General features: G+C 44.6%; 1 protein-coding gene across 1 annotated transcript; it reads right to left on the minus strand.

The window, feature by feature from the left end:
- Nucleotides 1-709: 709 nt before the first annotated feature.
- On the minus strand, nt 710-20,795 carry LOC131190437 (vomeronasal type-2 receptor 26-like). Its single transcript, XM_058167760.1, has 6 exons — nt 20,727-20,795; nt 12,851-13,087; nt 10,942-11,745; nt 10,470-10,700; nt 5,767-5,893; nt 710-1,635 (listed from the first exon to the last, which is right to left on the minus strand). The coding sequence occupies exons 1-6, from the start codon at nt 20,793-20,795 to the stop codon at nt 710-712; spliced, it is 2,394 nt and encodes a 797-aa protein (XP_058023743.1).
- Between the last annotated feature and the right edge of the window lie 3,605 nt (nt 20,796-24,400).

The following is a 24,400-nucleotide window of genomic DNA, read 5'->3' on the forward strand; positions in this document are numbered from 1 at the left end:
AGCAAGGGCTGCTATACCACTTCGTGGGAAGCAAATCAACTGCTTAGAGGGAGAATTAGAGCTGAAGTCCTATTTGTTCCTGGTTTCCTGGCTGACTCATCGGCATCAGAGAGATAACAGAGACACTTGGCAGAAGCTCGCTAGTTTGCTGCCAGAGCTGATAGTTGCCGGCTAATTTAGTCATCTCTCGTGTCTCCCGGACTGCGGAGGGGGACAGATCAGGAAAGGAGCAATCAAGCTCAAGGTAAACAAAAGTGAGCTAATATCTAGAAGTAATACTGGAGCTCCATAATAACCTGTCCCCAACTTGGTCCTTCATGTCTTCACATCTTTAACTACTAAACTAAAATCCCAACACATACAAATATTAAATATCTATTTTTTTTAAAAAAATTCTTTGAGACATCTAATTAACCAGAAACATATCCCAATCAAATTACTTTGCCAGAGTATTTTAATGTTTCAAGAAGTGTTTAACATTTCTGTGTTGTCTTCTATAGATCATTTTTGGATCAGTCATTTGGAGGACAATCAGGAAATGCAGCTCTTGCTTTTCTCCCTAAGATTCTAGGCATCTTTCAGCATCTTCAACATCTTCAACAGTTGTAGAAGGTATGGAGGTCTTCAAATACGTACACTAAGTTCCCCTGACATTGAATCCAAGCTATGATGTAGCAGCATCTTAGAGGGTTATGACAATTAAGTAGGATTACTTTGCATTCACGCTCAAACCATCTCTACTTTTTGCTGTTAGCTGTTCCTTTGTGTTCAGGTCCGGTCGTATCAAAACGATGTAGCATTTGGGAATGAACATGCAGCCCACCAGTCCAGCACTGGAGGCCAGGATGGAGAAGACCTGCACGGCCACCATGTACTTTCCTTTGGTGCTGAGATAGGTGGGCACGAAAGACACCCAAACACTGCAGAAGACCAGCATGCTGAAGGTGATCAGCTTGGCTTCATTGAAGGCCCCAGGGAGGTTCCTGGCCAGGAAAGCCACTGTGAAGCAGATGGCAGCCAAGAAGCCCATGTATGAGAGGGCACCATAAAACATGGTGACAGAGCCTTCGTTGCACTTCAGGACAATCTCTTCTGGCTGGGAGTGCATGTCAGCCTCAGGGAATGGGGAAGAAACTCCCAGCCAGATGCTACAGATGATCGCTTGGAGACTAGAACCGGAAAGGACAATACAATTGGCCAGAGTCTTTCCCAGCCATCTCCTCACAGCATTCCCAGGTCTTGTGGCCAGGAAAGCCAACACCACTGTAATCGTTTTGGCTAAGATGGAAGACACTGCAATAGAGAAGATGATGCTGAAGGATGTTTGTCTGAGAAGGCAGGTAGCTGCCCTTGGACGACCAATGAAGAGGAGGGAAGTCAAGAAGGACAATAGAAGAGAGACCAGGAGGATGTAGGAGAGGTCCCGGTTGTTGGCCTTGACTATGGGAGTTTCTAAGAATTTGATGAAGATTGCTAAGATGAATGCTGTGACCAAAGACAAGATGAGGCTAAAGGAAGCCAGGATTATCCCCATGTCTTCTTTGTAAGACAAGAAAGTTACTTTCTTGGGGATGCATTCGGTTTGCTCTTTATTTGGATGTTGATCTTCTGGACATCTTGTGCACTTCTCTGCATCTGGGTAGAAGACAGGCAAGACCTCAAATATTCATTTTATACAAACACAATAAAACACTCTTTTTGAATAGGCATATAATAAGTTATCGTTAAGATCAGTGATGGGTTTCAGCCAGTTCTATCCAGGTTGAGCGAACTGGTAGCGGCGACTGCAGCAGGCTCAGCCCACCCGCCTGGATGTAATGCAGTCCTATTTTGCCATGTTTTGGAGGCCGTGTGCTTGCAATTGCAAACCGGTAGGGAAGGCAAGTGAATTCCACCTCTGGCTTAAGATATTGTTCCTCAAAATGCTGATCTGTTAAAGGAGACATTTGGTTGAAAACGCCTTAGTAGAAAAGAGGAAGGAAAACAACCAGCGTCAACAAAAAGGATGGCTCTGGTGAAGCCAGGAGTAGAAAAGATTGGTTGGAGTAGACAGGATGGTCCTAGTGAAGGGATGAGACTCCTAGGAGCTATGTCACCAGACAGGTTAATTCCAAATATATGAATCCAGATGCAGGTCAATGAGAACTCCATTGTTTACATCTGTATTCATTTCTCAGTGATTGGCCGATGTGCTACTGGAACTATTATTATTTATTAAATTTATTTGCCGCCGGAGGAGAGGGGTGGAAGAAAAGAGAAGAGACCCTGCCCTGTTTAAGTCTCAACTTCCAGTTCTCACACCCATCATAGTCCACAACATTACATTGGGAGACAAAACAGGTGTCCTATGCACTGCTTTGCATCTTCAAACCAACTTGTTTGAAGGAATTTTAGAGGTCTTCTAGTCCAACCCGCTGCTCAGGCAGGAGACTCTATACTAAAGTGACCAGATTTCAGTGATGGCAAAGCGGGATACCATTGATGATGGGGGGGCTGCACATGCACGCTGGGTCTCACCACCTGACTGAAGGAGGAGAAGCGGCTGCTGCACTGCTTCTTGGCTCTTCCTGTTGTGTCTTGCCTGCTCTCACAGCAGCCGGGGCCTTCTTATCTGCTCCCGAACACGGAGGAATGTATGCCTCCCGGTCCCAGCCCTGGCTCCATGCCCAAGCAGGCTGCAGAGGAGGGAGCATCCCCCGGCCCCAGCCCTGGCTCCATGCCCAGGCAAACGGAGCAGCTAGACCCCTCCCCCTCCTCCACAGCATGTGAGCCTGAGGAAAGTTTATTTCCAACAGCTGCTGATTGGAGTGACCCTCGCATCAGAAGACTTGATAGGCAGAGGCAACAGAAGGAAGGGAGGGGCAGGCCTGGATAAGTGCTGAGTCATGGAGCCACACCCCATGGCCTATATAAAGGATCTGCTTTCTGGCAGTCTCTGAGTCAGGCAAAGTCGAACTTATCTTGCTGAAGTCACTTACTGGTCTCCTGCCTGCTCTGAGGACTTTGCTAGGGCTTTGGGCAGAGCTGCAGAGGCAAGCCTGATTCGGATTTCCCTGACCCGGCCGTCAGCGGAGGAGTGGGACACGACACTTCCAGGCAGGCTCGGCTCTCCTCTCGGCTCTTCCAGGCACCTTCTCGGCTCTTCCAGGCAGCCTCCAACGAGCGAAGTCAAGCGGCATCTCTCCTCTGCCCCTCTCGCAAGAGCGGGTGGAGGAAAGACGCCGCTTGATGTCTGTAACACCCACTCCCCCGCCTCCGCCTCCTCCTCCTCCTCTTGCGTTTTCAGAATGGGAGTGAATGGAGTCTGCGTCTGAAGGTGGGACTTTTAAAAAATTTTTTTTAAAAAAAATAGGGACTTTTTTGAAATGCCGCGGGACACGGGACAAATTATTAAAAAGCGGGACTGTCCCACCAAGAGCGGGACATCTGGTCACCTTACTCTATACCATTCCAGAGAAATGGTTGTCCAATCTCTTCTTTAAAACCTCCAGTGATGGAACACCCACAACTTCTGTTTTCACCTGATTTTAATTTTAATTTTATTCGCTGCCACAGTCAAATAATAAGTACATTATTATTTATCTTACTTTGGAAACTACCAAACTAGGCTGACTAGTGGATTAGGCACATGAGGAGAGAAATCCTTTGTGTGTCTAATCACACTTGCCCTAATAAAGTATTCCATTCCATTCTATCAGATGTGGGATACAGAAATCTAGACTCCTACTTAACAGCAGCAAAGAGATAAGGAAACTAATCCTTGGTTTCCATCTTGCAATAATCCAATTGTTGGTAACTCAGAGCTGGTAGGTTTCTTCTGCTGACCAATCCCGTGTGACTTCCCAGCTGTGCCCTTCCTCTTAGCCCCACCCAGAGGTGGTATTCAGCAGGTTCTGGCCAGTTCTGGAGAACCAGTAGTGGAAATTTTGAGTAGTTCAGAGAACCGGTAAAAATTACCTCTGACTGGCCCCGCCCCCATCTATTCTCTGCCTCCCGAGTCCCAGCTGATCAGGAGGAAATGGGGATTTTGCAGTATCCTTCCCCTGGAGTGGGGTGGGAATGGAGATTTTACAGTATCCTTCCCCTGCCATGGCCACCAAGCCATGCCATACCACACCCACCAAGCCACGCCCATAGAACCGATAGTAAAAAAATTTTGAATCCCACCACTGGCCGCACCTTGTAGATCAAACGTGGAAATTAACTCCACAGAAAGACGGAAAACACTTTTAGTAAAGTAAAGCTATTAGTATTAGATAATTTAATGTAAATAAAGAAAAGGGGATAAGAAAGAAAATAAAATAATAAAGATGATTTGTGGGGAAAGTTATAAAAGCGAAAGAAGACCACTAAGAAACACTGTTTAGAAATAGGAAATATTTATGTTATATGCAGGGGTGAAATGCTCCTGGTTTGGACCGGATCGCCCAATCCAGTAGCGATGGCGACAGGGTGGTTCGGAAAACCGGTAGCAAAAATCCCTGCCCCCCTATGCCCAGCTGAGCCATGCGTTGTTGTGTTTTTTTACTTTTAAAAGCGTTGTTTTCTTCGGTCGAAAAAATGCTTTTAAAAGTTTAAAAAAAGCCTCTGATGATTGCGCGACTCAGCTGGGATTGTCAGAGGCTTTTAAAACCTCTTCAGGCGGAAGAGGTTGTAGAAAAAATGCTTTTAAAAGGCTCCTCTGACGATCCCAGCTGAACTGCCTGATCGTGAGAGGCTTTTCTTTTCTTTTAAAGGCAAAACAAAATGCTTTTAAAAGAAAACAAAAGCCTCTGACGATCAGGCAACTCAGCTGGGATCGTCGGAGCCTTTTAAAAGCATTTTTTTACAACCTCTTCGGCCAAAGAGGTTGCAGAAAAAATGCTTTTAAAAGAAAAAAAAAAAAGGCCACGCCCACCGGTCACATTACTACCATCCCCAGCAAGCCATGCCCACAGAACCGGTAGTAAAAAATTTTACATTTCACCCCTGGTTATATGTTGTGTTTGTCAGATTGTGTATCACATTAAAACAATTTTAAAAAAACCTTTTTATTAAGATTGGCACTAATAACTGAATCTTAAAAATCTAATTCCTCCACCTTCTTCTAGTTCAGTTTATAGGGAAAACGTCTCTCTGAGTTATTTCCAGATATCAAATGTGTGTTCTTTAAAAAATGCTTTAGTTCCTTTAGTCTTCATTCGTATCTCCGTCATGACCGTCATGACCGTCCACCGACCCGTACGCTCACACAGAGAGGGGCTCCTCAGGGTGCCGTCCGCCAAACAATGTTGGCTGGCGGCCCCCAGGGGAAGATCCTTCTCTGTGGGGGCTCCTACCCTCTGGAACGAACTTCCCCCTGGTTTGCGCCAAATATCTGACCTTCGGACCTTCCGCCGCGAACTGAAAACACATTTATTTATTCGCGCGGGGCTAGCTTAAATTTTGTTGGTTTTTAAATTTATATTATGAATTTTAATGGGTTTTTAGAATTTTAAATGTTTTTAAAGTCCTAGGCCAATTGTGTAATAAGTTTTTTAATTCTTGTTTTAATTGTATATTGTATTGTTTGTTTTTATTTTGGCTGTACACCGCCCTGAGTCCTTCGGGAGAAGGGCGGTATAGAAATCTAATAAATAATAATAATAAAAATAATAATAATGATCATCTTTGTTCCTCTCTAAAAACCACTTGCAGATGGTTGGCAAGCTTGCTTCCAAACATCTCCGAATGGAAATGCTTCAGTGACTCTCCACCCCATTCTTCACAGCCCTTCGTGCTCCTTACCTTCCTGTGTGGAGATGGTGCCTTTTGCACACATAGCACACCCGTAGCAGCAAAGAGGCCTTCCTTCCAGGACCACTTTGGCTTGGCCAGGACGACAACTTTCGGTACACCTGGAGCGAGGCAGAGACTGACCCAAAGAAAAGGAACATCAACCACAGAAGATTAAATAATTCCATAGTCATGAGACATAAATCTTTTCTTACTTCTCCCTTTTTGGGAAGGAACAATGTGCATTTGTCAGGGGTGGGAGCTTTTTCCAGCGATTTGGAAAAGATAGGCTCTTTTCCAAATTGTGGTGCAGTGGTTAGAATGGAGTATTGCAGGCTGACTCTGCCCACTGCCAGCAGTTCGATCCTGACCAGTGTTGACTCAGCCTTCCATCCTTCCAAGCAGAGGTGGTATTCAGCTGGTTCGGACCGGTTTGCCCGAACTGATAGTGGAAATCGCGGGTGGGCCTGCCCACCCTTCCAGCGCTATGCTGTCCTATTTAGGCACATTTTGAAGTCACACGCATGTGTGCAAGCTGTACGTACGAGCACAGTACATGCGCACACTCACATTTGAGAACCAGTAGGGAAAATAAGTGAATACCACTTCTGAATTCTACACTGAGGACAAGTCTCGGCTAGCTCAGCCACAGTTGTGTCAGACGCCGTGAGACGAAACAAGCCAACTTGGTTTTCTTTCTGATAGTGACTTCGTTTATTGGGTCTGCTACAAACTGGGTCTCAGTATTAGTCGAGGTCTCTCTGTATAAAGTCAGCGCTGAGAGCTTCTGCCTCTCAGCCCCTTTTAAACATCCCGTGCTGCTCATGCCCCGCCCCATGGCTGAACTGCTCCATTGACTGGACGCCCGGCCGTTCTCTCCCTCCTCGTCTGACAGCCTCAGCTGCCACGTCATCTGCTAAATCCTGGAACTCAAGCAGCTCTTCCTAACGCCCAGCCCTCGTCTCCCTCTATCCCAGCGGCCAGTGTGCAGATTCCTTTCTCATGCTTGCCGAACGCAGATCCCGCAGCCCTCAAACAAGTCCTTGATATGTCATCCCTTTGGATCTTTGTTTAGGGGCTGCTCCCATGATCCAGATCCCTGTAGCGTCATGTGTCGAGCCGGAGCTGGACTCGACAACGAGGTTGGGATAGATGACCTCTCAAGCCCACTTCTGGCTCTGGGGTTCAATGGATAAGAAAGGGGCACAGCTGGGTGGGAATAAATAAAGTTATGAACCCAATGCCTGATGGGGGGGGATGGTTGCTCAGCACTCTGGGAGAAGCAGTGAGGATTTCTGAAAGGAGATACAAAATAGACTCAGGAAGTTATTAATGACACAACTTTCAGGAGCTACAGCTATGACTGGATTAGCTCATTACATGAAACCAGGAATTCTTTAAACATGGCAATTAAATTAACCACAGTTTTTTTTTATTTCATTTTGTCACAACAGTATACACAAACATTGTCATAAGTAAAAAAAAACATATCATGAAGAAAAAATATATATATATATAAGTAATGCTCTCTACATGGGGCTCCCCTTGAGGGGCATCCGGAGGCTTCAGTTGGTTCAGAATGCGGCTGCGCGGGTGATAGAGGGAGCCCCTCGTGGCTCCCGTGTGACACCTATCCTGCGCAGACTGCACTGGCTACCTGTGGCCTTCCGGGTGCGCTTCAAGGTTTTGGTAACTATCTTCAAAGCGCTCCATGGCATAGGGCCGGGTTACTTACGGGACCGCCTACTGCTACCGAATACCTCTCACCGACCCGTGCGCTCTCACAGAGAGGGACTCCTCAGGGTGCTGTCAGCTAAGCAATGCCGTCTGGCGACACCCAGGGGAAGGGCCTTCTCTGTGGGGGCTCCCACCCTCTGGAACGAACTCCCCCCAGGACTTCGTCAACTTCCGGACCTCCGAACCTTCCGTCGCGAGCTTAAAACACACTTATTCATCTGCGCAGGACTGGATTAGATTTAAAATTTATACTGGTTTTTAATGGGTTTTATTATTTATGCTGCTTTTTAATAATTCGGCTATGTAGAATAAGTTTTTTAATTGTATTTTAGTTTGTATTTATATGTACTTTTTTACTTGCCTGTGAACCGCCCTGAGTCCCTAGGGAGATAGGGCGGTATATAAATGTGATAAAATAAATAAATAAATAAATAAATAAAGAATATGCATCAGCTATATTAATTTGATATAATGAAGGGAACAATTGGACAGGAACGGTAGCCACTTTTGTGCTCTTATGCACGCCCCTTATAATTATAATGCCCCTTATAGTTGGCAAGATTTTTTTCCTGTAGTTAATACATTTCCAAAGCCTGAAGAGAGAGTAGTTGAAAACTTCCCCAATGAGAGTAATGTCTGAAGGAACATGGAATAAAAAACCAAACACTAGTTCATAAACTACAATAATTATATCAATACATTAGGCCCAATCAACCTTGTTACGACACGTGAAGTGTGAATTCAGTATATTGTCACGCCTGGAAACCCTACTAGGCCTCAGGTTTCCAGACGCTGTCACATTTTTCCCCTGAGGGGAAGAAAGGGGGGTTGAGGGGTATGGTAACATTCTTCAAGCGGTCAAGGTCGGATGGTGTTCACATCTGCAGAAGGAGTGGCAAGAAGAGGTTTCGAATAAAGTGGAAGGACGTTGGACCATGTGACCAGCAAAGGGGTTAGGGGGGTGGAACTCTTGAGGTTTGTATAACTGGGGAAAAAATCCGGAAGTTTCATTTTTGGAATTTCACTCATCGTGTGCCAGTTTCCTTATGCTAGTAAAGAACTCTGGTGGCTCAACAGACTAATGCAGTCTGTTATTAACAGCAGCTGCTTGCAGTTACTGCAGGTTCAAGTCCCACCAGGCCCAAGGTTGACTCAGCCTTCCATCCTTTATAAGGTAGGTAAAATGAGGACCCAGATTGTTGGGGGCAATAAGTTGACTTTGTATATAATATACAAATGGATGAAGACTATGGCTTGACATAGTGTAAGCCACCCTGAGTCTTCGGAGAAGGGTGGGATATAAATGCAAAAAAAAAAAAACCTCTGAAAGACAATGGCTTCTGAGGTTTTTTATATGCAGAGGAGGTTTTTCTGGAACCTTGACATACATGTCCCTTCGAGGATTGACTGTCAGTAGCGTTCTCCCCTCTAATTCCTGGATCTTGGACTCACGTAATCTACCGTGTTTCCCTGAAAATAAGACCCTGTCTTATATTATTTTTGGAACCCCAAAATAAGCGCTTGGCCTTATTTTTCAGGAGGACTTATTACTTTGGGGAACATGGAACGAAACGGGGCTCTTGATGCCGACTTACCTGATTTCCAGTTCTGTCTTCCAATCTCTAACCAGAAGAAATGGCGGGGACCGGCTGCGTACACGTTTAAATATTTTCAGCGAGGTCTTATTTTTGGGGAAACACAGTATTTTACTGTTTGGATTAGCAAGCAAGTACTGTAGCACATAACATCGAACATGTCACTAAAAGGCAGAATCGTAAAACTGCGTCTCGCTTATTTTGGCCATGTCACCTGGGAGAATAACTAGAGAAAGAAAGTCTGTTTGGAAGAGTTAGCAGTAAAAGGAAACCAGGCCGCCAAAGAACATGGTGACTGGATACCATCAAAGCATAGAAAAACTCAAAAGAAATAGTACAAGATTAGGAGATGCGGAGAGACCTGGCCCATAGAATTGCCAAAAGGTGGGTGGCACTGAATGGATGACATTATTATCATCATTGTTTTGACCGCAAGTCAACCAACTAGGGAAAGGAAATTTCTTTCATAAGCCATGGATACCCTGTTTCCCCAAAATAAGACATCCCACGATAATAAGCCCAATCGGGCTTTTGAGTGCATGGAAATAAGGTCAAGCGCTTATTTCATGGTTCAAAAAAACATAAGACAGGGTCTTATTTTCAGGGAAACACAGTAGCAATCATCCAATCACAACTTCTAAGAACATAAATAAGGAAGAAGAACCAAATAGCATCTGAATCTGGTTAATCCTCATGTTTTGTCCCCCTCGCCTCAGTCCGAGCAATGATTTAATTAGCTGGCACTATCAGCTCTGGCAGCAAACTAGCGAGCGTCTGCCAAGTGTCTCTGTTATCTCCCTTGATGCCGATGAGTCAGCAAACAATACTTCAGCTCTAGTCAAGTAGTTGATTTGCCTGCTACGAAGAGGCATAGCAGCCCTCGCTGCTTTTATATCCCGTGGGATGTGGCTCCATGACTCAGCACTTCCTAGGCCTGCCCCGCACCTGCTTCTGTTGTTCCCGCCTCTCCTGCCTACGAAACCTAGGTCCAGCCAGGCCTGATTGCCATCAGCTGGGTCTGGAGGCATGGCCTGGGGGGGAAGAGTCAGGGGACGGAGGCCTCGTTATCTCCTCCACCTGGCCTGCCTCTGGCTCCTGGAGCTGAGCCAGGGAAGCCGGTGCTCCCGAGGTAAGTCCTGATGGCCCTTCCCCCTCACTTTCCAAGTCACTTTCTGGCAGGGGGCCCAGCTCAGGGGGGGGCACAGACACAACACCTCAGTAGGTCTCTTGACCCTGGAGTCCAACTCAGTGATCCAAGGAGCCTAGCAATTTCATCGGAAACCGTGATCCCAAGCAATCCTTCATCCCAGCTCCACCCACTTCCCAAACATAACCCAATGGGTTGAGAGATTGGAAAGCATGACATGAAGACTCTCAGCTCACCTGGTTAAACTTCCGGGACCAGTTTGTGACCTCCTGGTCAAGGATGAATTCCAGATCTTTGGACCCCCGTGGTCGATCTATCCTCCCAAACTTCACTGCCCCAAAGGACTTATTAGGAAAGGGCATCCAGTTCACGATATCAAATTTGGCAGCAAGGTCCCCTTTCTCATCCAGAAAAACTCCCTTCATGCAAGTATTGTAGAAGTGGGAAACTCCCAGGAAAGGATGAAGCTACAATGGCAAAGAAAAGAGTAACGCGAGAGAAGGACAACTAACTTCTCCAAGTAGGAGTTGGCATCATCCGTACAACTCGAGTCCAGAAGTCACGACAAAGGTTGGTGAAGTGGGAGCTTCCCTGCCTCAGAAACCTCACAAAACGGAAGACGGTGGAAATCTAAAACTTACCACAACATCTAAAATATACTTGAAGCCTGAAAGCTCACCTTCAGGATTTTCAAAGGAAACCAAATACCTGCCATTTCTGAAGGATCAGCCTCCGATCTCTTTCCTTCATCGCTTTCGGCTTGGACCTGGATAAGTAGGCAGCGTGTGACGCCCGAGCGACTGCCCAGGCGAGGTTGTAAATGCCGTAGCCATCCAGAGAGAGAGTTTTTTCTACCACCTCTTCCCGCAGGGTCTCCAGATCTTCATTCTCCTGGCACCTCATCCTTCCTTTCACAGAAAAGACGTGTTTGGAATACGAACAATTAAATGCCTTTCTGCCAAACTTTTGCATAGGGATGAAAAACGCTTCATCATATCGTGGTCTTTTTCCAACATGGATTAAGAAAGAGAAGAAACCCTGGAGATGCCGAGGAGACAGAATGTCATAAGATAAATTCATGAAGAGGTCCCACGTTGCCGTGGTGATCCAAACTTTCGCCAGGAGAGGCTTGATGTGACTTTGAACAGAGATTTGAATAAAGCGTATAAAGTGGTAGAAATAGCGAATTTCTCCATAATATATTAAAACGCTGACGTGGTTCCACAAGTCAAATGGTTCATTGCGTAGGAGACTCATTTTCCAGGACAAGGTTGGGATGCTCACTGAGAAGGCAACGCAAATTGTGTTGCTGGTTAATATGGGGTTCAAAGTCTGCAGGAATCTTTTGCCGTTGTTAGTGTCCGGGGCAAGGAGACCGACCCAATTCCACCCAAAACGTTGGAGCATTTTGGCGATTCCCCAATACAAGTAATCTTCTTTGGGGACCATCCGGTAGATGAACGGGAACCGGGTTTTGTCATTCAGAGTTTCAGACACAAAACCGTAACTGATCTTATGAAAAAAAAAAAATGGAAAAATTTTGATGCCAAAACTTGGAGAATTTGATCTTTTGATGAAAGATCATTAATTATACGTGTACCAACACACAGACACACAAACAAACAGAGAGATATACTCAACAGTATATATGGCTCAACAGACTAATGCAGTCTGTTATTAACACAGCTGCTTGCAATTACTGCAAGTTCAAGTCCCACCAGGCCCAAGGTTGACTCAGCCTTCCATCCTTTATAAGGCAGGTAAGATTGTTGGGGGCAATACAAGTTGACTTTGTATATAATATACAGATGGATGAGACTATTGCTTAACACAATGTAAGCCGCCCTGAGTCTTCGGAGAAGGACGGGATACAAATTCAAATTTAAAAAAAAAGTGTAGGAATGTTTGAAGGGTAACCAATGGCAGGGGAGAACTTCCGTTCCCTTGCCCTAATATGTAAAAAATGTAAAAAAAAGATGTAAAAAAGATGCTGAGACTCTAGAAAGAGTGCAGAGAAGAGCAACAAAGATGATTAGGGGACTGGATGCTAAAACATATGATGAACGGTTGCAGGAACTCGGTATGTCTAGTTTAATGAAAAGAAGGACTAGGGGAGACATGATAGCAGTGTTCCAATATCTCAGGGGTTGCCACAAAGAAGAGGGAGTCAAGCTATTCTCCAAAGCACCTGAGGGTAGAACAAGAAGCAATGAGTGGAAACTAATCAAGGAGAGAAGCAACTTAGAACTAAGGAGAAATTTCCTGACAGTTAGAACAATCAATAAGTGGAACGACTTGCCTGCAGAAGTTGTGAATGCTCCAACACTGGAAATTTTTAAGAAAATGTTGGATAACCATCTGTCTGAGATGGTGTAGGGTTTTCCTGCCTGGGCAGGGGGTTGGACTAGAAGACCTCCGAGGTCCCTTCCAACTCTGTTGTTATTATTATTATTATTATTATTATTATTATTATTATTATTATTATTATTAATACTTTGATGGTCAGGCGAATCTAAGCACCAAGACAATTTCCTGGTGAGGACACCTGGATGGTCATGACATTTTCCTAGGCAGGCCATATCAAGAGTTGGCTTTTCTTCCCAAACCCCATTCAGACCTGTGGCATTTTGTAGAGGCTCGACATGGTAGAAATCTGATTGGAAATATCAGATTCGGCCCCTTCAATCACAGCCAGAAGCCTCTTCTCTGTTCCACAAAGGTAGTTTGGAACATTTGCTTGCCCGGTGGAGAGTAAGTCCATCAGGGCGTCAGCAGTCATTCTTGCTTCATAATAGTTCTCGTAAACGTCATAACCCAGGGATATATTGGGCAAAATCTGGGAATTCTGGTTGATCTCATGAATGGCAAGAAGAAAGGAGAGAAGGAACCAGTATGAATGGTAGCCTTTCCTGCATGAAGCCACAAAACAACACACCTTTAATGCAATTCTAAATTTTATTTTATTTTTTTTATTTGCATTTATATCCCGCCCTTCTCCGAAGACTCAGGGCGGCTTACACTTTGTTAAGCAATAGTCTTAATAGAAATTGCCTTAAATTGCCTTAATAGAGAGATTCAATCACGATCATCTGAGGTACTAATATTTATTTATTTATATTTATTTATTTTGTCACAACAATATATATAAGTATCATACAGAAAAGATTATATAGTGTATAAACATATGTAAGAGTAAATATTAGGAGGAATAAGCATATATATATATATATAAGAAGAAGAAGAAGAAAAAGAAAAACAATAGGACAGGAACGATAGGCACGTTTGTGCTCTTATGCACGCCCCTTATGGTCCTCTTAGGAATGGGGTGAAGTCAATAGTAGAAAGTTTTTGGTTAAAGCTTTTGGGATTATGGGAAGAGACCACAGAGTCAGGTAAAGTATTCCAAGCACTGATGATTCTGTTACAGAAGTCATATTTTCTGCAATCTAGATTAAAGCGGTTAACATTAAGTTTAAATCTATTGGTTGCTCTTGTATTATTGCAATTAAAGCTGAAGTAGTCTTTAACAGGAAGGACATTACAATAGATGATTCTATGAGTTAAACTTAGGTCTGTATCACTCTATAAAGCCTTAGTAAGACCACACCTAGAATACTGCATCCAGTTTTGGTCACCACACCATAAAAAAGATGTTGAAACTCTAAAAAAAGTGCAAAGGAAAGCAACAAAGACGATTTGGGGACTGGAGATTAAAACATAAGAATAACAGTTACAGGAACTGGGCATGGCTATTCTAGTGAAGAGAAGGACCAGGGGAGACATGATAGCAGTATTTCAATATTTGAGGGGCTGTCACAGAGATGAGGTTGTCAAGCTATTTTCCAAAGCACCTGAAGGCCAGGCAAGGAATAATGGATGGAAACTGGTCAAGAAGAGATTAATATAGAAATCAAGAGACATTTTCTGAGACTGAGAATAATCAACCAATGAAACAAAAGTTGCCTTCAAACGTTGTGGGAGCTTCATCACTGAAACCTTTCAAGAAAAGACTGGAGAGCCATCTGTCAGAATAAAAGAACGGAATAACAGAATTGGAAGGGATCTTGTAGGTCATCTAATCCAAGACCCTATACCATTTTCTAGCTTTTTCTAGAAATGATACAGTCTCCTGCTTGAGCTGGGTAACCTAGATGACCTAGAAGGTATATTCCAACTCTGTTATTCTATTCTAAATATTCATTCAGTGTTTTATCAGATCTTGCAGTTGAGCAGGATGTGAGATTAATAACACGTTCACATCAACACAATTGAACGTGTCCAGAAATATTTTACAAGAAGAGTTCTCCACTCCTCTGAAAACAACAAAATACCTTATGCCACCAGACTTGAAATCCTGGGTTTAGAAAACTTAGAACTCCGCCGCCTCCGACAGGACCTGTGCTTAACTCATAGAAACATCTATTGCAATGTCCTTCCTGTTGAAAACTACTTCAGCTTCAATCGCAACAATACAAGAGCAAACAATAGATTTAAACTTAATGTTAACTGCTTCAAACTTGATTGTAGAAAATATGATTTCTGTAACAGAGTCATTAACACTTGGAACACACTACCTGACTCTGTGGTCTCTTCTCAAAATCCCAAAATCTTTAACCAACAACTATCTGCTATTGACCTTACCCCATTCCTAAGAGGACTGTAAGGGGCGTGCATAAGAGCACAAAAGTGCCTACCGTTCCTGTCCTATTGTTTCTTTTCATTATATCCAATTAATATAGTTATTACATACTTATGCTCATATATGCTTATATATTATATAGATATTTCATTTCATGTTAATGCCTATATATACTGATATGACTAAATAAATAAATAAATAAACAAACAAACTTTGGTGATCCATTCGAAGTCTCTCCTTACTACTGCTACTACAATTACTAATAATTTTGTCTCAGATTCTTCTTTCCAGAAGCAAAAGAGACAAAATACAAAATATTTCACTGAGGATTATTCCTGATGGAGAGGAACATTAGATATCCTTGAAAGTTTCTTCCATGCAAAGAAGTACAAATTCAGCTCTAGAAACCGACTTACAAAGTTGGCTGGTTCAAGAGAGGCTCCTGAAAGGTCGCTAGACTAAGCTGACCTGCTCTTAGAGGCACAATCCCTCCAAGCAAGAGATCTCCTGGGCGGTAATAGTTGTACACGGTATCCCGATCCTCGGTGAAGTCGAGCGGGCATTTTCTCCCATTGGTTCTGGTGGGCAGCAGAAGTAATAGGAGGAGGAGGAGCAGTTTTCTTCTCATGGCAAAACTTGGTAGCATGTCAGGAAACGGAGTTCTCTCCCAAAAAGTTAGACTGCACCCACCACTCAAGCAAGCCATGATGTTACATCTCGGTGTCCTGTCCCAATCTCTGCCTAGCCACATTGGCTCCCTGTGCATCAGGCAAGATTCAAGATGATGTGGCAACAGGCTGGTCTCAACGTTCAGGGATCCAGGGATGATGGTTGGACAAAACTCCCTTAGGATTTGAAGGAAAGAAGGAACTATGATTTTCACAATTATACAGCACCTGGCCTCCAGGAGCAGGTGCAGAGGTGGAGGAAAGTCAGACATGGGCTTCTGGTGCTTTGTGAATTTTCCCTGAACAAATGGTCACCAAAACAACCAGGATTAGATAGAGAATCAACCTAGAACTAAGAAGAAATTTCCTGGCAGATAGAACAATCAAACAGTGGAACAATTTGCAGAATGGTGAATGCTCCAACAGTGGAAGTTCTTAAGATGAGATTGGATAACAATTTATCTGAAATGGTGTAAGGTTTCCTATCTAAGGAAGGGGTTGGACTTGTAGGCCTCCAAACTCACTTCCAACTCTGTTATTCTACTCTACTCTACTCTACCCTACCCTACCCTACCCTACGCTACTCTACTCTACTCTACTCTACTCTACTCTACTCTACTCTACTCTACTCTACTCTACTCTACTCTACTCTACTCTACTCTACTCTACTCTATTCTCCTCTATTCTCCTCTCCCCTCCTCTCCTCTACCCTACCCTACCCTACTTAAATGTCAGTCTCCTAATTTTATCCTTTCTCTCTAAATGCTCTTTTAACACACAGTGGGGCAGAATAAGAATCTTGGTAATGTTTCTGAATTGCAAAGGGAAAAATAAAAGCTTTTCTTTCCTACATCCCGAATAATATTCACCTAATGATGAAGCAATGCTTGCATCCAGGTTTTGGGTTGGAGCTCAGCCCTATAAGTCCTTAGGTATCCCATCCATCTCTGACTTAGAAGTGAGTCTGAACCAGTGGTGAAATCTGAACCGGTTTGCTACCGGTTCACTGGCCGCGCATGCACAGTACGTGCCAAAAGGAGGCTTTGGAAGGTAAGTAGAACAGCAAGGGGGAGGATCAGCTGTGCTGCATAATTTAGCTTCGCTAGGAAGCAGGATAAACCCCGCGGCATAACTGATCGTCAGAAATACCGGCTCAGAGGAACCGATAGCTAACTTCTGGTTCAACCGAACCAGTAGCTTTTTAAATTACCGGTTCAACTGAACTAGTAGTTAACTACCGGTTTGCCCGAACTGGTAGCTTTTTTTTTACTACCGGTTCACTTGAACCGGTAGTTTTTATCACTACCAGTTTGCCCAAACCAGAGCAAACTGGTAATATTTCACCCCTGGTCTGAATTATTAGTGATTGATCCAGTGTAAATTTTTCTGAGTTAGAAGAGAAAATATCTTGTGATGGAAGACAGCTGATTGCCTGGCCTTGCTGCCAATAGGTGCCAAGGCACATTGTGTCTTTTTAAAGGACATCAGAACTCAAGAGGGGCCTCTGTGGCTCAGACTGGTAAGACAGTCTGTTATTAACAACAGCTGCTTGCAATTACTGCAGGTTCAAGGTTGACTCAGCCTTCCATCCTTTATAAGGTAGGTAAAATGAGGACCCAGATTGTTGGGGGCAATAAGTTGATTTTGTATATAATATACGAGTGATGGCTTAATTAGCCGGCACTATCAGCTCTGGCAGCAGAATAGTGAATGTCTGCCAGATGAGTCACCCAGGAACAAACTTCAGCTCTTAGTTAATCAGTTGATTTGCCTGCTACGAAGAGGCACAGCAGTTCTCGCTGCCTTTATATCCTGTGGGATGTGGCTCCATGACTCAGCACTTCCTAGGCCTGCCCCACCCCTGCTTCTGTTGTTCCCTCCTCTCCTGCCTACGAAACCTAGGGTCCAGCCAAGCGTGATTGCCATCAGCTGGGTCTGAAGGCATGGCCTGGGGGGAGGGAAAGAGTCAGGGGATGGAGGCCTCGTTATCTCTTCCATCTGGCCTGCCTCTGGCTCCTGGAGCTGAGGCAGGGAAGCCGGTACTCCCGAGGTAAGTCCTGACAGCCCTTTCCCCTCACTATCCAAGTCACTTTCTGGCAGGAGGCCCAGCTCGGTGGGCACAGACACAACGGACGGACCTAGTCGCCTAGCCAGCATCCACGATTAAAAGAAAGAAATACAGAGATATTTGACTACCATATTTATTTGTTTATAGAGAAGTACCCCATGAACATGGATCAGGATAATAAGGGAATACTGGGGAGGGAAATTCAAGGACAGAGGAAGAAAAATCTGGAAGACAGTTTGTCATTTCCTGGAAACCAAGGCCAGTTTATGAGGAAAACAGGAGGGAAAGGCAGTTGACAAAAAAGGCAAATGAAAGTCCTAGGCTGCATCAATAGAGGGATAGTATCAAGGTCAGTGGTGGGATTCAAATAATTTAACAACCGGTTCTCTGGCCTAATGACTAGTTGGGTAGGTGTGGCTGGGTGGGCATGTGACTTGGTGGGAATGGCCAACTCAATATCACTCATGTCGGGCACCTGTGGGCCCAGCCCAACACCCTTCCTCCTCCTCCCCCCCCCCCGCGGGTCAAAAACATCACGAAAAAACATGAATGCTATATTAGAGAATGAAAGCCTGATGACAGATAGCAGAAAATTGGGAGGGAAACAGATTAACAGAGTTGGAAGGGACCTTGTAGGTCATCTAGACCAACCCCCCCACCCAAGCAGGAAACCCTACACCCAGGGGTAAAATGCTCCCAGTTCGGACCGGAATAGCTGATCTGGTAGCAATGGCAGCGGTTGGTTCAGAGAATCGGTAGCAAAAATCCCTGCCCCCCCCCCCGCTCATGCCCACCCAATGCCTGGTCACCTGCTTGCTGCTTCTTTTTAAAAAATGCTTTTAAGAACTTTTAAAAAGGCTCTGATGATCCCAGCTGAGCTGCCTGATCGTCAAGAGCCTTTTTTTTACTTTTAAAAGCATTTTTTACAACCGAATAGGTTGTACAAAATGCTTTTAAAAGTAAAAAAAAAATCACACACCACAGCTGCTCACCCCTCCGCCTGCGCTGTTCTACTTAATATAATAATAACAATAATATCAGAGTTGGAAGGGACCTTGGCGGTCTTCTAGTCCAACCCTTTGCCGAGGCAGGAAACCCTACACCATTTCAGACAAATGGCTATCCAACATTTTCTTAAAAATTCCCAGTGTTGGAGCATTCACAACTTCTGCAGGCAAGTCATTCCACTTATTGATTGTTCTAACTGTCAGGAAATTTCTCCTTAGTTCTAAGTTGCTTCTCTCCTTGATTAGTTTCCACCCATTGCTTCTTGTTCTACCCTCAGGTGCTTTGGAGAATAGTTTGACTGCCTCTTCTTTGTGGCAACCCCTGAGATATTGGAACACAGCTATCATGTCTCCCCTAGTCCTTCTTTTTATTAAACTAGACATACTGAGTTCCTGCAACCGTTCTTCATGTTTTAGCCTCTAGTCCCTTAATCATCTTTGTTGCTCTTCTCTGCACTCTTTCTAGAGTCTCAGGATCTTTTTTACCCCATGCCTCCATTTGGCATGCATTGTGCGTGCGCATGCGCACCTTGCATTTGATGCGTGGTGTGCAGTGCGCATGTGCGCGCCCAGCGTGCGTGCTCAGCCAGCAAACCAGTAGTAAACTGGCTCAGATTTCACTCCTGCCTACACCATTTCTGAGAGACGGCAGTTCATTTTGTTTATTTCCTGCCTTTATGACACTGAAAGATTTCCAGACACCTCGTAACATTCAAGCTTTTCAGCTTGAGCTGGAAGGGAGGTGCATTAGCTTCCTCAACCTGTATATGATCAAACTTGAAGCAAGATTATAGTGACCAGACGTCCTGCTTTTGGCGGGACAGTCCCGCTTTTTAATAATTTGTCCCACGTCCCATTGCAATTCCAAAAAGTCCCGACTTTTTTTTTTGTTTCACTTCCATTCGGAAAATGGGAGGCGACAACACAAGAGGAGGAGGCGGAGAAGGGGGAGTGGCGGAGAAGGGGGCGCGAGAGGGAGGAGAGATGCCGCTTGACTTCACCCGAGAGGAAGAGAAGAGTGGAGAGGAGAGCCGAGGAGAGCCGAGCCTGCCTGGAAGAGCTGAGAAGCAGCAGCCGCTCCTCCTCCTTCAGGTAGGTGGCAAGACTCAGCGCGCATGCGCAGCCCCCCCGCCCCCCATCAATGGTGTCCCGCTTTGCCATGGCTGAAATCTGGTCACTTTAAGCAAGATCATGCTCTTCCCTCTTGAAAAGAAAAGCTATAATTGTGCTATACATCTGCACTAGCATCCAGAAAGTGCGATAAATTCCAAGGATCCAAAGACTTCTGGGGCCAGATTCACACTTTCGTTTTGTTTTGAATTTTTTTATTGAATTTTAAAAACAAAACAAAAACAGTGGACTTTGCTCCATGTCTCTGGTTTTTAACATCTATGTCAAATCTAATTTACCATGTCGTATGTTCTCAGTTTATGTATATCTCCTAATTCCATTTATATCAAGTATATACCATGTTATACAACTCTATATATATATTATTACAACTCTATACATATTTAATATAACTATTCTACCCTCATAATTACAATATACAATATACATTGATATATACATTTTCAGACACTCCTTATCCCTACTTTCTGGCATTCTTTCTCCTCTCAAGCCAATCATAAAATTTATTCCAGACCTCGTAGTGCCTTGATTCACATTTATCTTTAAGTTCTAGGGTAAGTCTATCCATCTCCATTATAACCATGCAGTTATAAATTTTATTTATTATGTCTTCTTCTGAGGGTACATCTTTGCACTTCCACTTTTGGGCAAATGTTAGTCTTGCTGCGGTTAGTTTGTGCAATATTAAATAAGTAACACTTTTATCTTGTTTGTCATCCATCATACCCAATAAGAAAAATTCTGGTTTGACCTCGATTTTGAGTATTAACATTTCGTCTAACCAGCTTCTTATTTGCTGCCAGATTCAAACTTCCTTCTGCTCATCACACTTCCCAAAGCCTGACACTCAGGCCAGCCTAGCAAATTGGATGATCGGATTCTGCTGTTTGTTGATGTATAATTTAGAATTTGTCTTCTATTTAGAATTTGTCTTCTATTTAAGGAAGGAAGGAAGGAGGGCAGCCCGCCGCTGCGCCCACTTGCAGGCCACTGTCCACGAAGAGGCCACCCAGGTAGCTGCGCAGCACCAGCAGCAGCTCATGGATCATGGCACTCCACAGGAACTGGGCCTCATCTCCTCTTCACAGGAGCCCCAATGACGCCTCTGGGCTCCTTAGGGCAGAACCAGCCAGGGCGCTAGATCACCTCCCTGCAAAGCCCTTGTCTGCTGAGAAGCTTGGCTGAGGCCTCCCTTGCCATCCACTAAGGCGCCTGGACTCCCAGTGATAGATGAGGTTCTTCAGGCACTGAGCTGGCTGTCTGTTTAGTAATTCCAGCCCCTCCCTCCAGGTGCCTTGTCAGAGCTGCCTTGGTATTTTGCCTGCTTGGATGTCACTTGCTTGGAGGGGGCTGGGGGGGGGCAGTTAGAGGAGTGCCAAGATGTCAAAATGAAAGGGGAGGGGAGGGGAGGAGTGACTGGGAGGGAAGGGGCAAGGCCAGGCTGGGCAATTCAGTCAGTTCATCGAACTAGACAAAAAAAGTAGCTACCGGTTCTCATGAAAACAAACCGGCTGAATCCCACCACTGATCAAGATCACATAAAGTGTTAGTACCACATTTGTAATATTGCATCGACTTTTGGTCACCACAATACAAAAAAGATGTTGAGACTTCTAGAAAGAGTGTAAAGAAAAGCAACAAAGACGGTTTGGGGGCTAGAGGCTAAAACATGATGAACATTTGTGGGACCTGGGCAGGGGTGAAATGCTCCCGGTTCGGACCGCGCAATCATCGGAGGTTTTTTTTTTTTACTTTTAAAAGCATTTTTTCTGCGGCCGAAAAAATCCTTTTAAAAATTAAAAAAAAAAGCCTCTGATGATCAGGCAACTCAGCTGGGATCATCAGAACCTTTTAAAAGCATTTTTTACAACCTCTTTGCCGAAGAAGTTGTAGAAAAAAATGCTTTTAAAAGTTAAAAAAAAAGTTGGCCACGCCCACCCAGTCACATTACCCACCACCACCAAGCCACGCCCACAGAACCGGTAGTAACAAATTTTACATTTCACCACTGGGCCTGAGTATATCTAATCTAACCAAGAGAAGGACTAGGGGCAGTGGTGGGATTCAGCCAGTTCGCACCACTTCGGGAGAACCGGTTGTTAACTTTCTGAGCAGTTTGGTGAACTGGTTATTGGAAGAAATCAGTAGGGCAGAGAACCAGTTGTTAAATTACTTGAATCCCACCACTGACTAGGGGTAACAGAATAGTCTTCCAATATTTAATCTCTGTCACATAGAAGAGGGATCCATCTAATCTCCAAAGTACCTGAGGGCTGGACAAGAAGTAACAGATGGAAATTTGTCAAGGAGACCTCCATCCTAGAACTAAAATTTCCTGACAATGAGAACAATTAATCAGTGGAACAGTTTGCCTCCAGAAGTCGGTGTTCCATCACTGGAGGAATTGGACTGCCATTTCTCTGGAATGATACAGGGCATAAAGGTCAAGGTAAAGGTTCCCCTCGCACATACGTGCTAGTCGTTGCCGATACTAGGGGGTGGTGCTCATCTCCATTTCAAAGCCGAAGAGCCACCGGTTCATGCTCACTCTCACAAATCTAACTGCGTACTGACCAGTGCAACCACAAACAAGAGCCAGGGCTGTGTATCATCGTCTGCGCATGCCTCTTGCGTATCGTGGATTGAGTTTGGGGAGGGGCACTGGCTACTAGCTCTGCTTGTCTGTTACAGCTGGGTGGTGTGGGGGGAGATGTGCGAGCTATTCTGGGACGAGGCTCTTTTGTTTGCTGTCGCACTATAGCGCCATTTAGTTTCACTTACGTAACGTGAACTAAACTTATGCGTGGGCGATACAAATAGTATATTTTCAGAAATTTAAATTGTCACAGCGAATTTTATGAAAACCTAATGAAAATGTTTTTAAATAATGCTATGATTTTTTTTTAAAAAGTCAATTAAATTTAAAAAAAGGAAAGTGCTTCAGTATCGGAAAAAACCACTACCGCTCACCATGAAAGCTGGAACGCCTACTAGTGGGCGGAAGGGACCAGGTTGACTACCACTGCATTATATAGAGGACAAAATGAATCATGTTCTGTCTTTAAGAAGAAACAATAGAGATAAATAGAAAAGGAAAGGAATCACTGCAGCCAAGCAAGGAAATAAAACTGGAGAGGAATTGGACAGACAGGGAAGGGTTGGCCGGCTGATTTGGTTGGATGGAATTTTGCGATTCCTGTTTTTCTGGTTTGCACCATCCTTTGCAAAGCGCTTATATAATCATAAGTAATTAAGGAGCTGGACTAGAAACTGGGAGACCATGAATTCTAGCGCCCCTTGGGCACCAAAGCCAGATGGGTGACTTTGGGCCCATCGTTCTCTCAGCCAACGTATCTCACAGAGTGGCGGTTCTGGGGGAAAATAGAAGGGGATATTTATTTTTGAGTCCTGAAGTCCTTTTTAAAGAAAGGGTTTGTCTTGGCACCTATGGCCAGTTGGCCCACGTAATCGGCCATCTTTTGTGACTGAGATGCCTTCTCTTCTAACTCAGAAAAACTTACACTGGATCAACAAATGGCTCAAACTTCCCTCTAAATGAAAGAACTTCTGCACTGCAGAGGATTCCTAAGGCGTGATAGGACTGGAATTCAACACAAACTCTACATGCAATCACTGCTTTATAATTAGGTGGAGAACATTATCTGGGAACTAGGGAAGAAAACCTTTTATCTTCCACTTTGCAATTCTGGAACACTGCTAGGATTCCTGCCCTGCCCCGTTGCTTGTATTAAAAGTGCACTTAGGAGAGAAATAATAATGTTAGGACACCGCCACTTTATAAAGCGATTCTTCAGATTAAATCCGTTAAAGAGAGAAAACCGAAAGATACATTTTTATTCAAGAAATTATCACAACAAAGCCGAGATTGCCCATCTGTGCCTTAGAACCAGCATGGTTTTTTAATCCCAGTACGCTGAGGAAACCAGAATAGTAAATAGAACACAGAACGTGCTGATAGCAGTGATGAAATCCATTTTTTTACTACCAGTTCTGTGGGTGTGGCTTAGTGGGTGTGGTGTGGCTTGGTGGGCGGGGCAGGGGAAGGATACTGCAAAATCCCCATTCCCTCCCCAGTCCTGGGGGAAGGATACTGCAAAATCTCCATTCCCACCCCACTCTGGGGCCAGCCAGAGTGTCCTGTCCCCCCTCGCCTCCGTCCGAGCAATGGCTTAATTACCCGGCACTATCAGCTCTGGCAACAAACTAGCGAGCGTCTGCCAAGTGTCTCTGTTATCTCCCTCGATGCCGATGAGTCACCCAGGAACAAACTTCAGCTCTTAGTTAAGCAGCTAATTTGCCTGCTACGAAGAGGCACAGCAACTCTTGCTGCCTTTATATCCTGTGGGGTGTGGCTCCATGACTCAGCACTTCCTAGGCCTGCCTCACCCCTGCTTCTATTGTTCCCGCCTCTCCTTGCTACGAAATCTAGGGTCCAGATAGGCCTGATTGCCATCAGCTGGGTCTGGAGGCGTAGCCTGGTGGGGGGAAGAGTCAGGGGACGGAGGCCTCGTTATCTCCTCCACCTGGCCTGCCTTTGGCTCCTGGAGCTGAGCCAGGGAAGCCGGTGCTCCCGAGGTAAGTCCTGATGGCCCTTCCTCTCACTTTCCAAGTCACTTTCTGGCAGGGGGCCCAG

This window comes from Ahaetulla prasina, chromosome 2, assembly GCF_028640845.1.
Source record: "Ahaetulla prasina isolate Xishuangbanna chromosome 2, ASM2864084v1, whole genome shotgun sequence".
NCBI classification, from domain to species: Eukaryota; Metazoa; Chordata; class Lepidosauria; order Squamata; family Colubridae; genus Ahaetulla; species Ahaetulla prasina.

What these genes read in the sequence shown, in the direction of transcription:
- LOC131190437 (XM_058167760.1), bottom strand. Translation starts at nt 20,795, where the DNA reads ATGATCCATGAGCTGCTGCTGGTGCTGCGCAGCTACCTGGGTGGCCTC. An exon ending in GCCTCTACAAAATGCCACAG is followed by an intron (nt 11,746 to 12,850) that starts GTCTGAATGGGG and finishes TTTTTTCATAAG; the next exon opens with ATCAGTTACGGTTTTGTGTC. An exon ending in CACCATCTCCACACAGGAAG is followed by an intron (nt 1,636 to 5,766) that starts GTAAGGAGCACG and finishes TCTTCTACCCAG; the next exon opens with ATGCAGAGAAGTGCACAAGA.